This window comes from Dromaius novaehollandiae, chromosome 5 (assembly GCF_036370855.1).
Source record: "Dromaius novaehollandiae isolate bDroNov1 chromosome 5, bDroNov1.hap1, whole genome shotgun sequence".
NCBI classification, from domain to species: Eukaryota; Metazoa; Chordata; class Aves; order Casuariiformes; family Dromaiidae; genus Dromaius; species Dromaius novaehollandiae.
Window position 1 is genome coordinate 36,541,772 of NC_088102.1, and position 17,823 is coordinate 36,559,594.

Consider the following 17,823-nt stretch of genomic DNA (forward strand, 5'->3'; position numbering starts at 1 on the left):
ACCTTTTCTAATATTAAACTCTCAGTTCTATTGCTTTCAGCTCATTTATGCCTTTCTGATAATGAAGGTGGTCATTTGGTCAGTTCTTTCCCATTGCCAAAACCAGGTGATCTGTCAGAGCAGAAGCACCATTAAAAGCAAGATTCCCATTCTACAGCAAGGGAAGGCAAGAGAAAAGCTGAGAAAGTTTCAGAGAGGGAGGGAATGTGACAGTCAGTCAAATTGTCTAGTCAATTCTTCACAGTCTGTGGGAAGGAGGACAACAAGCAATGTTCATTTCACCATGCAAGGCCTTGGAGAGTCCTACCCCACTCTACAGTTTCAGACTTCTGTGTTCTTTGGTGACCTCTGCTTACTGTACCTTTACGCTCAAGCCATGACACACTGAATGCAATAGTGGAAGGAGTCATTTTACTCCTAGTCAGTATCTCTGCTACCCTCTGACCTGTTCATAAGATTTCTTCCCACTCTACAGAAGTGTATCAGAATTTTAAGGAGACTTTACAGTTCTAAGCCCTTCAAGTTAGCCACAAATCCAAATTAGTCTTGTCATATTCTCTAGCACATTCTCTAAACTTACTGAAGTTCTAGTTCTGTTTGAGTGTTAATGCATTACATCACTAAATAGTCACTGTAAAGTGAGAAAGAACAGTTTCTTTCTGAGGTGAATACTGCCAGATTTGTTGAGTAACAAAGTTTATGAATTTCTACTGTCCATTAACTGCACTTCAGCAGCCCTTAATGCTTTATTAAAACATACGTTTGTCTTGATAATACCTCTGCTGTAGTAGGTTATGCTCATATTGTAAAAACCTACTGATAGCAGATCATAGTAAAATGACAGTGAAGTGTTGGTGAAGTGTCTAAACTACATTTGGATGACCATCCTGCATGCAGTTTCTTCCACAGGTATTTATTTTCCCATAAGATACATGCAAAGGGGAAAAAAAAACCCCTTAACTCTACTTGTATTCCAGGACTCTGCTCAGATTGAATTGCTTAAAGAACTGCTGGATCTGCTAAAGGATATGGTAGTAATGTTGCTGTCTCTGCTTGAAGGTTGGATCTTTTTTTTTTATTGTCACATATTGTTATCACAGCTTCATAACATAAAATGTGATAATTAAAAACCTTTCTAAACTTTGCCTTTATATGATGCCAGTACAAAAGTTATTTCGTATTTATTTTAAAATTATTATCGGGTGAACATAGCCATGAAAAAGAGAGCTACTGCTGAAAAGCATGTTGAAAGAAAACTTGTAGACATTTAAGAATGAAATATGAAAATGGGCATTTTTCTTTTGTTTTCAGCATGAATATGAAATTATTAATTTAAAATATAGAGACACCAAATAACTTATTTTTTTTTAATACACAATATAGGTAACGTTGTAAATGGAACTATTGGAAAACAAATGGTAGACACGCTTGTAGAATCATCTAGCAATGTAGAAATGATTCTGAAGTTCTTCGACATGTTTCTCAAGTTAAAAGATCTAACTAACTCAGATGCTTTCAAAGAGCACGACCCAGATGGTAAAGGCATCATCTCAAAGAAAGAATTCCAGAAATCAATGGAAGCTCAGAAACAATACATACAGTCAGAGATTGAATTCCTGCTATCCTGTGCAGAAGCTGATGAAAATGATATGTTTAACTATGTTGATTTTGTGGAACGATTTCATGAACCAGCCAAAGACATTGGATTTAATGTAGCGGTATTGTTAACAAATCTTTCAGAGCATATGCCTAATGATTCACGCCTTCACAGCTTACTAGAACCTGCAGAAAGTGTTCTCAATTACTTTGAACCATACCTTGGCCGTATTGAGATAATGGGTGGAGCCAAGAAAATAGAGAGAGTTTACTTTGAAATCAGTGAATCCAGTAGAATGCAGTGGGAGAAGCCGCAGGTGAAGGAATCCAAAAGGCAGTTCATATTTGATGTTGTAAATGAAGGTGGAGAGCAAGAAAAAATGGAGCTCTTTGTGAATTTCTGTGAAGACACAATCTTTGAAATGCAGTTAGCCTCCCAAATCTCTGAAACTGATTCACCTGAAAGGCCTGAGGAGGAGGAAGTGGCAGAGCCTTATTATGTAATGGATATTGGAGATGATGAGGAAGAAAAGTCCCTGGAATCGGCCTCAGCTTTTGCAATAGCCTGTGTTGCAGTGAAGAAGAATGTTGCTAACTTTTTTAAAATGGTCACTGTGAAGAACCTAAGGAAACAGTACAGGAAAGTTAGAAAGATGACAGTAAAAGAGATGGTGAAAATGTTTTTCTCCTTTTTCTGGATGCTATTTGTAGGGATATTCCAACTGTTCTTTTCCATAGTATGGGGAATTTTCCAGATTCTTTGGAACACTGTATTTGGGGGTGGCCTGGTTGAAGGAGCCAAGAACATCAAAGTTACTAAAATACTGGGGGACATGCCTGACCCAACACAGTTTGGAATCCATGATGATGTTATGGAAGCAGAAAAAGCTGAAGGTGCTGAGCAGGGCATTAGAGCTGAACTTGTGCAATTTGTAAAGGGTGAAAAGGGAGAAAGTGACATCATCTCAGATATTTTTGGCATTCATACAAAGAAAGAAGGTGGCTCCAAACATGGTCATGATGCTGGACTTGGAGATATTGCAGAAATACTTGGTTCTGATATTCCTTCTTCTCTGGAAAACACCGTTCATAAGAAAAAAGGAGTACAGGTATGTTAAAGAGATTTTGTATTTCATTGCAGAAGATGAGACAAATAAATTACTGAATATTTTATCAGTAGTAACTGAATTATTTGGCTGTTAACTGATTAAGAAATGTACTGGCTGAGAACATACTTCCTATTCTGTACTCTTTTTAAAAAAACAGAGCTTACATAGAAAAATTCAGCCCAGTGTGTCTAGATTTGACTTCAGTGAATTGTTGTTACTGTTCAATCAAACTTTAGTCAAACCAAGAAATGCTAGCAGCTTTCTAGGAACAGTTCTTGTTTTAAACAGTTTACAGTCTTGTATACTTCCCTCTGCACTCCCCATTTTGTTACAGTATACATCAATTACCTTTACAATATACCTTTACTTTATCATCATCTAAACTTCTTTCTTCTAGTTGCTTTAGTGATTATATGCAATAAAATATCCTTTGTATTTCCTATTATTTGAAATAATTTGCCTGAATTTATTGTTACTTTAATGTTTATCATAGAATCATACTTCACTTTTATTCTGTTTTATGAGCGGTTTACTTTGTTTCACTCTGCTAAGCTAAATATAATTTATTGTTCTTCTATTTAAAAATGGGCCTGAGCTAAAGGTCAAAATCCGAATGTCTCTATCAGATTTGGCATTATATTTCACACTACATCTCGGATCTGTTTCTACTTGTAATTCAAAGATTTCTTTCTTCTCATCAGATTTAATCCAGCTCTTTATAGCATGCTTGGCAGATATTCTCAACATAAACCTCCATCGTACAACTTCATAGTTCATTATTTCCTCTTTATTCAGCTGTTTTCCTCCAAGAATTTATTGCCTATAAATAGAACTATTTTTTCTATTTATTTTCTTATTTATTCATTCATTCATTTATATGCATTTAATGAAAAATGGCAGTCCTTTTAAATCATGTCTCGTTTAGCATGTATGTAATGTGGTTGGTGTTTAAAAAGTCTTTTTTGAACTTAAAGACCCTGGGAGGTCTGAGTAAATATTTTGTAATTTTTTTCAACAAATGTTGAAACAAGTGTTTTCTTTGAACTGTACATTTCTCTAAGACTTGTTTGTAACTATTGATACACAATTGGAGATATATATATATATATATATATATATCCACCAGTATATTGTGGAAGAAAACAATTGTGTAGCCATAAGATCAGTGACATTACTGTATAGCCAGAGATAGTGCAAAATAACCAGTGAAATTGTGTATGACAAATTGTTTAATCGAAATTGTTTGTTAGGACATAGTTTTTACTGTGAAGTTCCACAGGGATCTATGCTGAGCACCATGCAGGAAATAAGGAAACAAATAAGGAAAAGCATGAACAGTGAGGTGACAGAGTTTGCTGATAAATCTAAGGTATTCATAGCAGTTAAAAATGAGCTAATTGAGAAATTGCAGAAGAAACCTTAAAATAGCATTGAACCTTTAAATTCAGTGAAGTGGTACATATGGGAGGAAAAGTTCTAATTTTACATGAAAAAATGGTGGACTTTGAGCTCATCATTACAACTTGGGAATGAAGTCTTGGGATTATAATAAATAGTTGTGCGAAAGCATCAGTTCAATGAAAATGTCAATCTATGCAGAGAAGAAAAACAGTGAAAATTTGAATTTTTTAGAAAGGAATAGAGAGAATGCAAAAACAGATTATTGTGCTCCATGAACCCCAGGTATATCTGCATGTTGAATACTACGCCAGTCATATTCCCCTATTTCAAAAAGAATGTGATAGAACTTAAAAATTCAGTGGAGGTCAAAAATTTATCAAAGGTATGGAACAATCCTTGTGTATGAAGTTAAATAGGCTGAGGCTCTTCAGCCTGGAAAGGAGACAGCAGAGTGTATATGACAGAGGAACAGAGAGGATGGATATGGATTTATTCATTCTTCCCTCACCCTACCCTATGCAAGAATTAGGGGGCATCACATTATCCTCCATCAGCTTGAGGGGGGAATATTTTGTGGAAGAGTTATACATTTGTGGATCAAGTGTATTAGACAAAGTTTCACAGGTGAGAGGTGAGGTAAGCAAGAGAAGATCTGTTTAGTGAATCCTTTCACCACTTGTGTGAAGGTATCCAGGTGACTAGTGATAGAAAAGTTCAGGTAACTTTTGCTTTAGGTAACTTTGTACTTAGGCTTAGCAAGAGAACCAGAAAATTAGGAGAATTCACCAATAGAAACGGTGGTGTCTAAGCACTTTGAGAGATTACAGAAGAGGCTAAGAGCTAAGATAGACTTTTGCAAAAGTGAGTGGTACCAAAATGGTGAATTTAGGCTCTTTAAATTCCTCTGTGAATGTAGGATTTGGGAGCCTGCATCTCTCCGATTTTCAGTGAAGCTTGGGTACCTGAACTGCCTTTGAAATGAGATTACTTTGGTCTTGCAACACTGAGTCTGAAGATGTTTGAAATCTGAGCCTGGGCTTCTCTGCTGCAGTTAGCCATCTGTAAAAAGAAGTATATTGGTTTTTCACTGTCTCAAGGGACTATTGTAATATATAATACTTTGATGGTTGTGAGGTGTGCCAGTAATGGTTTAATGGATCATCTACCCACTTAAGATAAATAGTTTGAGAAATATTGCAGAAGTATACCTTGTTTAAATATTTGTCTGATGTCAGTTGCTTTAGTTGATCTTGACAAAGTGGGTTTTGTAGTACTGAATAATTACATAGATCTTTTCCAGGTTTTGATGCTGTCATTGATACAATACATTGTTCCTCATTTTATATTTGGAATGAGGCAAATTGATGCTCATTTTCCACATAACCAGTAAGAGCACTTAGTCTTCGTGAGTGACATTTGTATTTTAGGGTACGATCTGGATAAAGTTACTTTTATCCTCAACTGGTCACACAGTCTGTTTCATAACACTGAATAATTCCTCTAAGTTATTCAGTCAACTGGACCAGTTACAATATTGATTAACACTATACAGATAAAAGGTTATTAGAAGAATTTCTATAGATTTCACTGTTAAAATATAGTCTGAGCTGTCTGTTTTTAAAAAATCTAACACTTTAAAACTGGAAGAATGGTATTAATAAAAATTATAGTGTGGTGATTATTTTATTTGTTTCTTAAAAACAGTAATTAGGGTTACTAAAATTTTTACTTGAAAGGATCCATTCTGACAGTTAAAATGTTCTTACAGGCACCTGAAATAGCAAAAGAAGCTGAAACAGAAAGAAAAACAGAGTCTGAGAAGGCTGAGTAAGTTATTTTTACATAATTGTTCTTTAATTCCCTGCTATTTCCACCTGATGTTAGATAACTTGGCCAGAAAGAATCTGATCAATGCTCAGTATTCAAAACACTTCATCAGTATTTTGAAAAGCAGCACAATCCCTGAGAGGTGGCAGTCCATCCTAGTGGTCTACACAATACTAATTTGATTTCAGAGGACCCTGACAATACTGCATATATAAATCTACAATCACTGTCTTTTAAAAAATCCTGTAACTACCTTTAAAAATGAAGACTGGTCTTGAAAAAACTCTGCGACTTTTTGTTGCTACTACAGTTTTCAAGCAACAAATAGGACAATGAGTGATTATTGAAACACAAGAATTGACTACCCCCAAAATTTTTTTATTCTTGGTTGAACCTAAAAGAGTAGCTATGTCTATTCTTTTCTTCTTGAGTGTTTTTTAGAGTAGTTGTGAACTGGAGAGCAGATACATTCCTTCATCCGGTTGTCCTACAGATGACTACCTTACAAATAGCTTTTAAAATGTTTTCCTTGCCGTAGAAGCATCCTAATTTTATGAGAGCCATGCTGTCTTTCTGGACCTGCAGCCAACTATGGGCTTGCAATCTGTATAAATGCCCCTAAAATATTTGTAGACACACACAAAATATCTCCTAGAGATACCTGCATATTTAAATGCTACATGTCGATTCTTTTTTTCTTCATTTTGTGTTGTGATTCATTTTTAAAATGTTTGCTTTATCCTCGTTCATCTTTCTCCTCTTCTCTGCCAAAGTTTATTATTTTAATGTATGTCAGTATTTTAGGACCAGATACTTTTTGTATAGCTTGTCTGAAAATTATTGTTTTCTTCCTTTGTTCTACATACATACATACACATATATATATACACACATATATATGCATGTGTCTATATACATACACATTCACATATTTATATATGTACACACAGTGTGTATTTACATGCTTTTTTCTGTGACTTCATTAGAGTATGTCACCAACATCATCCATGATGGTTCAGTATATTTTTCATTTCTTCATTAAAGAAAGTCCCCTCCTTGCATTTTACTGTCACAGAATTTTTTCAATATGATTTGTCTCCCCTCAATCCCTGCAGAGAGGTTAAGCATATTATTTTCTTTATTTAGAGTACTTTTGTTAATGGATAAGTGCACTTACACATTTTTATGTTCTTATGTACCAAGAATCCAAGTAATCTGTTAATGAGTGTTTCTTGGTATGAAGACAGTAACTTCTCATTTTTATGCTTAAAGATAAGCAGTTTCAGAAATTGTTGTTTTATCCAGACTGTGGTGTATTAAGTTAGTTAATATTCAGATTGGTTGAATCGGCCCTTTTAAAAGTTTTGTTGGATGATACTTCTGTTTTCGGGGAGATCTGCTCCTTGGAGGGGTGTCTGCTCTTTGCTGACTGATTTTGGTCTCCTGATTCAGACTCTAATAGCATTTACCAGGGCTTTAGTGAAGCAATTTATAAATACATAGGAAATCACCCAAAATCTCACTCATATTCTTATTTTAAGCTTTTTCACCTTTTATTTTTCATAAACATGATCTTTTTCTCCTTGTGTTATTTTATTGAACTTATTTTCCCTGTTGTCGTCTTTGTCTGTCATGTTTCAATCTTCACGCAAGTTCTTTTGCAGCAAATTGAAATTGCATTCAGTTAAAAAGATTGACTTTAAAAGTCTACTTCCACTTAAGTCAGTCTTCCTGGCAAGGCATCTGACTAATTTTTGGTTGTGTAAAGAGTGACAGTCAACATTTTCTAAACCTTTTCACTCCCCAGTTTCTAGTAAATTTAACCTGCTTTTCTCTATATGGCTTACATTTCTGAGGTTGCAACAGGGACATTTCAGAATATGTATAAGCCCTGGTATTTTATTTGTAAAACAGTACACACATTCTTAGACATCCATCATACTTACTGCTGCACTGGTACTGCAATACCTTGAATTGCATTTCTTTATCCTCATGCCTAAAACTTTCAGCCACACAGATACCTTTTACATTAATACATATACATATATATATATATACACTTATATGTGTGTGTGTGCGTGCGCAAATTCAGCTTTGGGGGGTTTTAGTAACTAAATCCCCTTCCTACTACATCTAGTCTTGATATTCACTTTTCATAGAGGCAGCTCTTTTTTAGAGGAGGAATGATTGTCATCTACATATTTTGTAAGGTGGGGCCCTCCAAAGGAAGCTTCCCCTTCATTGCTCATTCATCCCTTTAATGATAGTGACTTCCTTCACTGAAATGAACTCAATCTGTTATGATATTGTATTCTATATCCTAAAATCTTTCTGTCTTTTCTTCAGCCTCAGGTTCAAGAAAGTACACATGAATTCTTACAATTCTTATATTGCTTTTATTGAGTATGCATGTGCATCACTGGTTTTGGTGGCAAACAGCTATCCACTTTACATTTGGTGCAGTAACTTCTACCTGGTTTTTGGCCTTTTATCCTGTTGATCTAGCCTGCGTTCACTCAGTGACTATGTTATTCTTTTATATCACTTGGTACTAAGGTCACTTTTTGACTTTGGGTTTATTTTCTATCTGAAATCTTTACTTAAAGTGACCTTCACTCACTGTCTCAAAATAGTTTGCATTCAAAGCCAAACTTTTTGAATTAGAATTCTTTCTGAATGAAAACTTATAATATGCAAGTTTGCCTAGGTATTTTTGTTTAGCTAACCTTTCTTCTAGCATGGAAGATGGTGAAAAGCAAGATAAAGCAAAGGAAGTACAATCTGAGCATCTGGAAGAGGGAAAAGTGAAGAAAAAGAAGCGAAGGCATGGACAGAAAATTGAGAAACCTGAGGCTGTTATGGCTAACTTCTTTAAAGCTTTGGAAATTTATCAAACAAAAATGCTGGTAAGTTTTACTTAAATTGTCTTAGTCATTGAACTTTTATTTATATAATACAGAACATATATTAAGTGTGTTTGAAGTTGGAGGGAGAAATTCCATTATAAAAGGAATGTTGGCATGAGTTTTCAAAAGATTGACTGTACTGATTCTTTTGTGATATTTTTAATGCTTCATAGCATTATAAGAATTAAAGTATATATATAATTGCTCTTACCTTGACTTAACACAATGGATTAGGTAACCTCTTGAGCTTCTTGTGCCCTATTTTCTAGAATATCTTTCTTCATTCTTAAAAATGTCAGGCGAAGAATTCTCTGCTACTTGCTCAAAAAGTTTATTCCAGTATTTCTCTGTCATTACTCCTAGAAAATTTTCCCTAATTTTCTATTTCAGTCTTCTCCGTTGTAATTTTAAACCCATTATTTTTAATCCTTTTTACCATGGAATGGGAGAACAGACTGCCAGGAAATGCCCTTGCTCTTTTTAACCATCATATGAAGGCAGTCCAAAGTAATACAATCTTACATTTGCTTTCTTAGAAACCTTCCTGCCTACTTTCCATATCTTGATATTAGCTACTGGCTGTCTCTAATTTTTCTCTCTTTTTCCTTTTTTTCTCCAGCATTACTTGGCAAGAAATTTTTATAACCTACGGTTTCTTGCTCTATTTGTTGCATTTGCCATCAACTTTATCCTGCTATTTTACAAGGTAAGATTATACTTATTACACTGTTCTTTAAATGATTTTTGGTTGTTTCTGAAAGAATATTTAATGCTGAGTTTAAGGCTTGTTTAATAAAGCCATTATTGAGGCCCTTCAAAGCACTAGCTAAAAGCATTTAGATATGAAATATCTAAAGAAGATACTTCTCTACTGGGAATGGGGTTTTAATTGATTGGGATAAGCAGGCAGAATAAATATAAAGCAAAAGATGCCTTAACATAGTAGGCTACAATTCTTTTTTAAGGTCGCTGGTGAGGAAGGTATGCACACATACTTTAAACCTAGGTTAAACATTAGGTTAGGAACCAAGCCAAGAAGTTGTTTCAGGTTCTGCTATATCACCCAATGATACAAAGTAGAACATCCTTAGCTAGCTTTCACTAATTTTATTCCCAAGTCTTCACAACATTGCTCCATGAAAAGAATTCACTAAAGAGAACTCCCATCCTTAAAAAGTTTCAGTTTTTCCTGTTCTTGTAGATTTGAAGTCCGTGTGAAAAGTCCTGGTTTGTCTTTAACCTGGAACGTGGGCCTTTTATTTTTCTCCCTTCTAGACATGGGGTGCAAGTTGCAATAGGCTGATTAAGTCTCATGTTTTCCAGTATTACATTTCCTAGTTCTGTTGTTCCCAACAAAGAAGTTCACAGGGGATAAAAGTAGCCTGCAGAACATTGTCAATTAAGTCTATAAAGAGCTGAATGCTGATCCAAATATCTTGAAAAACAACTCCTACATACGATTATAGTCTGAGAGATAGGGCAGATGAAGACATAAAAGGTACTTGAAAACTGGGAAGAATTTCTATTGGCCATTTTAGGAGAGAGAGTGAGTCAGGGCTACTCTGCCTCTCTCTTCCCATCCCATTTGGTTAGAGAAGGTGGACTTGAAAAGAACATAGAGGAGTGTGCTTCTGTCTTTGCCAGTCCTCTCCCCCCCACACACACTCCTTTCTGCTTTTCATTGAGTCTTGTGGGTCAGCCAACAATTCACTGTATTGCAGAGGGAGGACAAAAGTTCATGTTCATCGATACAAGTTAATCCATCATGGACAGGAAAGGGTCAGTGGGAGCTGGAACAAGACAGAAGGGACTTGGATTTTCAGAGAAAGCTGTCAGAAGACAGGCCCTTAGTGCTTTTATTCTAAAAGCCAGTGTTCTAATGCTGCTGGCAGAATTGAGGGCAGTATGGCAGCTTTATGGCTTAGGATATTTATGAAATACTGATGAAGTGCTATATTAATTTGTAAGATCTAAACTAAGCCACGAAATAAAAATTCACGGGCAATGTATGAGTTGTTAACAAGAAAATCTTGTTTCTTCATAGAGTTTAGTAATCATGAACAATATAGATTACAAAACAAAACCTGAATTCAGTCATATCAGATCATCCCATCATTGCTTGGTTCCTCTAATAAGACATTTGTGCATAACTTTTTCATCGTGTGTTTTGTTTTTGCTATGGTACTATTAAAGGAGAGATTTGTAAATGGTGATACGCCTGTACTTGTTTTTCTAGATTTTCTTCTCAGTGATATGGGAGACTTTTGCTGCGCTTGCTCCAAAAATGAAGGACGCTACTATTCAAAGCTAATACTCTGTCATCTTCAGCAGAGCAGGCTTAACAAACATCAGTTATTTGGAAGAAATTAGGGATTTGCCATTATAATAAAGGAAATGGAGGGAAAGCTTTTAAGCTCCTTGTGTATTTTTAATGCTCTGGAATTTCTCTTAGGTAACAGAAGAGCCACTTGATGAAGCAGAGGAAGACTCTAATCTCTGGAACTCTTTTGATGAAGAGGAAGAGGAGGAGGGCATGGTGTTTTTTGTTTTAGAAGAAAGTACAGGCTACATGGCACCTACTCTCAGAGCACTGGCAGTTATTCATACTATTATCTCCTTTGTCTGTGTGATCGGATACTATTGCTTAAAGGTAAATTCTGAATTTGAATACTAATCTGTGTTTGTTAAAGGACAATCTGTCTGTCCCAAAGTGATTTTTGGAGTTAAATCAGAATATCTGTTTTTATCTAGATACTTACAAATGCTCACTATTTAATATTCAGATGTTTTTCTCAGTATCTGTAGGTAATTCAGTGCTGTGAAGCAGTTCTAAAGCTTGTTACAGTGTCATTTGAACAATTCAGAGTTGAGAGCACAGGGTTGTACATACCAGTAGCCAAATTTTTGTCTGCACTAATCTAATCCTCTGCATTGCAAGGAATTAATCTGAGAAAAGAAAAGCAGTAATGGTTCCAGCCACCTTTTTGAATTTTTGGGGAGTAATGGCAAGCTTACTCTATATGAAATTATGAAGGAAGTGAACTGAACCTGTCTATTCCAGTTGGCCAGGGCAATCCATCTTTCCCAGTTCCTCTTCCTTTGCTTTCATTGTTGGCTTGCTGATTTTGGAATTCAGAGTCATACTGTATCAATACTACCACTACTAACAGGAGGAGTCGCAGTTGTCCCCCAAGATTATGTAACTGGGGCAGTGAATGCAGCGGTGTCAAGAATCTTAATTTTTGTTTTATGCTAAACACTGAGTTTTGTTATTTAGCATGAATATATGCATATTATTGATGATCTTATTCCAAGAGCTGTTACGATCTTTTTGGTCAGTAATAAGATGGCAGAAATATACCCTATAGCTGAGATAAGAAGTCCTCACAGTAACATCTTTAACCGGTGTATCTAGTCCTCAGGATGCTAGTGTGATGTTTGGTATAATATAGTATTATGAAGATTACTTAATACTGTAGGTAGATATAACAGCTTCTAAAAATGTGTAAACCATAACAAGCATGTCCACTGTCATTTTCCTAGGTTCCTCTGGTTGTATTCAAGAGAGAAAAGGAAGTAGCTAGAAAGCTGGAATTTGATGGTCTGTATATAACTGAACAGCCATCTGAGGATGATATTAAAGGACAATGGGACCGCCTGGTTATAAACACTCCGTAAGTAAAATTAAATGGTTATATGTTTAGCTGTTCATAAATATTATACTTAACTAAGCCACTAATCTGGAACCTTACCTGTCCACATGCCACCTAGTCCATCTAAAAGAAAAGTGTTTTTCGCCTTATATTGGATGCAACAGTCCTAGATTCTAATGTGAAACCCTGTATTGTTTTAGGGTTTGCAAGATTTGTGCATCTTCCCCCTCAAGCCCTCCCTGAGATGTTTCACAAATTAGTCACTTGTGAAAAAGCTTTAAAAGATAGCATACATCCTTTTTCCTGACTCAATTTCACATTCATGTTATACAGCAGAAGTAAATCTAGTGTAAAATAGCATTCCCACAGTAGGTCTGACAGATATTACTGTCCGGTTGTATGTATTAACAAATAGTGTAGTAGTCATACACTGATTTTAGGAGATTCACCTGCTGTTCTGTATGTGAATGCTACGAAGTTAGGCAAGAGAAAGAAACATACAGTAAGCTCTTCCTGCTGAGCTGCAGCAATCTGTTCAAGAGGTCCGCTCGATTTTCTTTCCCTGCTCTAGGTGCTGAATTACCAGAAAATAGCTTGGATATATGAGCCATTCTAAATCACCACTGACAAATGTAGTCAAACAGATTATTTCTCAGTTTAGCAGAGCGAAAATAGCACTATGTAATTCGAAGATTCATTTATAACCTTTACTTGTAGATACTTTTATAAGCAAGGTGCTATGGCAGTTAAGAAGTCAAGTAAGTTTAACATACAAGTTCCCTTCATCTCTTTCATATACTCCCTTGGGCAAACTGATAAACTGCAGAAATGTGTGCAAGTAGTCCAAGCTGGGTTTAGTTTTTCATCCAAAATCACATAACTATATGTTACAGCAATATGTCACACATTTTCAGGGATGCCAGAAGTAAAAACAGAGCCAGCTTGTCTTGTGCCTTTGTGCTGTGTGAACAGAGAAAACACAGAATTGGAGGGAAAAAGTCTATATATATGGAGGCAATGACACAGAGAAATATGGTAAATTAATGCTTCTCTCTTGAAACAATGCCTAGTCTACAGGCTATTTCTCATCATTTAGTCTTTCAAGACAATTAGAATCACATATTGGAAATGGTATACCTAGGCTTAGATTTCTGTCCTTCCCCATTAGTATCATGTTTTAAGAACAGTAAGAGAAATTTGAAAAAGAGCAAAGATGCATCAGGTTATTTAAAAGTCATAAAGCACTTGTTATTTAAATATGTGCAGGCATAAGTAAGTATTCAATAAAAGCAAGCCATTAGAAATCATCTACTCAATGCACGAAAGTGGTGATACGCTGTCAAATAGTGAAAATATCTGTCTTATCCGTCATACTCAATTTTTGAATATAGCTGTTATAAGTAGTGCCCTTAGCACTTTCATTAACATTAGAATCTCTGCAATATTAGAAATTCTTGAATACTTTGTTTTCCTACAGCTGAATTTTTAAGAAGTTTTCATTAATTTCAGTTTGAGCTATAGACTAGGACATATTATTAAAGTCACAATAAAAGGTTACTTGAAATTTTTTAAAAATCCTGCTAAAGTATTTTTAAAATATGGAGGGCTCTTTCATATTTTATGTAGATCACTGAATGCTAGAAAATGTAATAAGAACATACAGAGTAGTAAACTGAGAAGCAATTCTATTTTTAATATGTTTCTCAGAAAAACGTGTTGTCCGTCACAGCTGAATTCAGTTTGCAAGTTTGTTTTTATTTGTTTTCTCTGATAATAGGGAATTTTTCTCATTTCCATAAATTCCTTATGCATTCCTTTCTGGTTACGTTCTGCTATGGATAGTATATATAGTCTTGGCAGCAGTGTGGCTGCTCTTTAAATTAAATTAAGTATATGCAGTTAAGTGAAATACTGATTTGTGTTATTAATATATGTATAGATATTTGAAAAAGATGGCATTTTTTTTTCTGAAGAAGTGCAGACTTGAATAACAATAGGAAATTACATTTGTGTAATTCTTATGGCTCAGTTCAGCATAAAATTTACCTTCTCATCTGCCCTACGTTTGGAAGATAGCAGTTAACTATCATCTAACCTTTTCTCATTCTTCAGCTCTTTCCTTTATTTCTTCGTTCTGACTCCTGGTTCACTAAGAGTAGTACAAAGATAGACAACTGCTGTAACTAGTATCTATTGTACTAATACTTTTCTGAGGATGGTGTTAATATTTTCTTCTTTCACTGTGAGAACTTTTCAATTCTTATAAAGTATCTGATTGATGAGAGAGAGAACCAGTTACCCCACAGCTCTGTAAAATGCAAAGAAGCCTTCTGCAGAGGTTAGACATCTGAAGCAGAAGAGCTGGGAATTTGCTGAAATGATAGATGGGTTTGAGGCAGTAGAACCTGAGCACACCTTTTTGGCATGTGAACAGAAACTTAGTCATGAGGAAAAAGACTGTTGTGGAGCAACCTCAAACTCATGACAAAGAGGTGCTTTTAGATAATCTTTACACAAAGATCAGTTAAGCATGTTTCCTTGCTCTTACAGCATGCTTGTTAAACTGATATTAGCATTCTTCTAGGACCTCAGTCCCCAAAAGTGTTTAGCAGGCTTTCTAGAATTAAATAATTCATATTGTATGGCCTGTTCATGCTGGAATTCAGTACCAAAATAGAGCATTTGGCAGCAGTGGTATCAAGCAAGCAAGAGTAGTTATGCGATAGCAGTGCTAGTATAGAAGGCTTACTATTTCATGGAGTATGTTTTCCTTAGAGCATGTATTTTTTTCCCTATAATTACTCTGGGGAGTCCAAAAGGCAGTGTTCACTGTGAGACTTTTTTAGTCCCACCTGTCTTTGTCACTGAGAGCTGACTTAAATCACCTTTTAGCAAGATAAGTTTTGCGCAATATCTAATATCCACAAACTTTCTTTGACTTCAGAAGCTTTGAATGGCTCCCATAAGATGAAAGAGCTGAATCAGGAGGAGTTTCTCACTTTTTTTTTTTTTCTGGTTTTTGTGATGTCTTTCAGCCAGTACTTTCACAGGCTGAGGTCACGTTAAACAGATTACAGCAGAAGATTCCCAAACCTAGGCACTAACTTCCTAAGGAAGCTACATCAAGCTGATGGATTTTTGCCACATAAAAAAACATAAATTGAAGAAGCAGAGGAAGTACGAAAGACAAATGCTAAATACTGAATGAAAATAAATGTCAGGTCTGAACTGGAGCAACTAAACCATATACTTTTTACCCTTGATGAGCATATACCTCATATAGACCATACCATATATATCTCATTTACAGAAAGCTGACTTCCAAATTGAATTTAGTATTGACACCTGACACATTGATACTTCTAATGACACGTGCAAGATAGGAATAGTATAGGTATCAGAAGTGCAGGCTTGCTCTGTGTTGGCAAAATCAACTTACACTGAAACTACTGTCAGGAGCACCATCTGGAATAATTACTGAGAGATGCATTATAATTTGAAATAAAACATTTTATATGGCCAGTGAACAGTATTCAGGTCAGTCAGAACTTAGTAAATTTAGATGAATCACCCAAAAGTTGTAAAAGCTCCTTCCACTTTTCTGAATTGTTTTGCTTCTTCCTTTGTAAACATTGCTTAGAAACTAACTCTCTTCTGTAAGAATATCTTATCTATCTTGGTCTGAATATCTGCTGTACCCTTTTAACTTTTTTTTCAAGGTAATATAAAATTGTTTCTCAAAAGATACCCTCTGCAGCAGATCTCATGCTCTTTGGATTCCTTAGTAAGAATATGACAGAAATTCCCACCTCTCTATAGCTCAAAGCTAATACAAAACCAGCTGACTGGTTGCACTGCACTACCCTTGAAGAATTGTTTCTAAAGCTACTCTAATAATCCATTTCTGATCTTTGAGAGGTAAACTTACCACCTACTTCCCTGATTTCCTCAGGAATTCTGACCAGTAACTAATTGCTCTTGAGCACTGCTCGTCAAAAAATCCTATGCTCAGTTTAGAAACATCCTTCATGTTCTTCTGCTGGCACAAAAGACAGAAAAATTTTTCCTCTATCTTTCAGATATTTTCTTCTATGAGAGTTGACAGGCCTCAAAGGCAAATTTCTGCATTATTTTGATTAGTGGATTTTTTTCATCTATGCAGTTAACATAAGCCTTCCACATTTCCTCTTGCCCCTGAAGATCTAAGATGTCTGAGAGGAGTAACAACTTAAAATCTACGTTCAGCTTTGTGATTTCAGTTCTTGATAAACAAGACTGTTTTGCCATTTACCTCAAGTCAGAGCATGACATGTTTGCTCACAGAGTCTGTCCTCATAGGTCACCAGGTCCTCAAGGGCTATGGGCAAGCTTTTGAATATTGTAAATGCTCCTTTAGCTGTGCTGGAAACTGAGAAGAAAAACCTCTTTTCCTCCATTTCAAAGCTGGAGAGTTTGCTTAATATCCAACCTGTTTCATTGAAGGCCAGCTATTAGACAGTCAGCAAGCCAATCCTCAGAACAAATCATCATGAATTAATGAGATGTACTGTCAGCTTGTCCCAATGTACAAGTACAGTCTGTTTTCAGCATGTTGCTCTATCTACTGAAGTTGAGTAAAAGAGAAGTCTAATTTAAGCTGACTAAACCTTCCTTCTGATATGAACTGACTCAAGGTTTAGTGCAGTGGTTATAGCCTCAGGATACCCCTGCTCTTTATATGCTGAAATGTCCTTTTTATAAGTTCAAAATGTAATTAATGAGACAAAAGACGTACCCTAAATGCAGCACCATTACATGTTTGCTGTACAAGACATTGGTGCAAGCTGGCTACGTTAGAGAGACACCTTGCTTAAAAGTTTCAGAAACTGAGGACAGAAATAAGGCTGTAGAACATTGGACCAGAATATACTATCTGAGTAACTATAATTATCTGCTTTTTATCTGAAACAGTTGTATGGAGTAATTTCATTCAGAAAGTCAATTTATAAAATCAGAAATCAAGCACCATCTTAATAATAGTTGGGAAGTTTGCCTCAAATCCTCGTAGTAGAACAGTGCTCTAGAATGTCAGTCTTCTGCTTAAAGCTTTCTTCTGTTTTACCAACACTGTCCTTTAGATTAAGCAGTTATTTTTCCTCTTTACCTTCCTGTGAGACCTCTGACTTCTCTCTTTTGCACTGCTCACTCTGATAGCTGCAATTCTTATGTCGCATCCAGGAGATGGAGAGAAAAGCCTTATAGTTTTTATCGTTTCCTGATGACAAATTAGAGTTCTTCCTGACTGACATCACATACAGCAAAACTGTGAGAATGAGGAGGTCCTAGGCACTG

At 35.6% G+C, this 17,823-nt stretch overlaps 1 protein-coding gene across 1 annotated transcript in view; it reads left to right on the top strand.

The window, feature by feature from the left end:
* The window catches only part of RYR3 (ryanodine receptor 3), a 272,262-nt gene that overhangs the window by 242,103 nt on the left and 12,336 nt on the right, over positions 1–17,823 (top strand). The window contains exons 87-93 of the mRNA XM_064512440.1: positions 978–1,059; positions 1,384–2,705; positions 5,875–5,933; positions 8,671–8,839; positions 9,459–9,545; positions 11,292–11,489; positions 12,383–12,513. Of these exons, the coding sequence (XP_064368510.1) occupies positions 978–1,059; positions 1,384–2,705; positions 5,875–5,933; positions 8,671–8,839; positions 9,459–9,545; positions 11,292–11,489; positions 12,383–12,513 (2,048 nt within the window). The remainder of the gene's footprint in view (positions 1–977; positions 1,060–1,383; positions 2,706–5,874; positions 5,934–8,670; positions 8,840–9,458; positions 9,546–11,291; positions 11,490–12,382; positions 12,514–17,823) is intronic.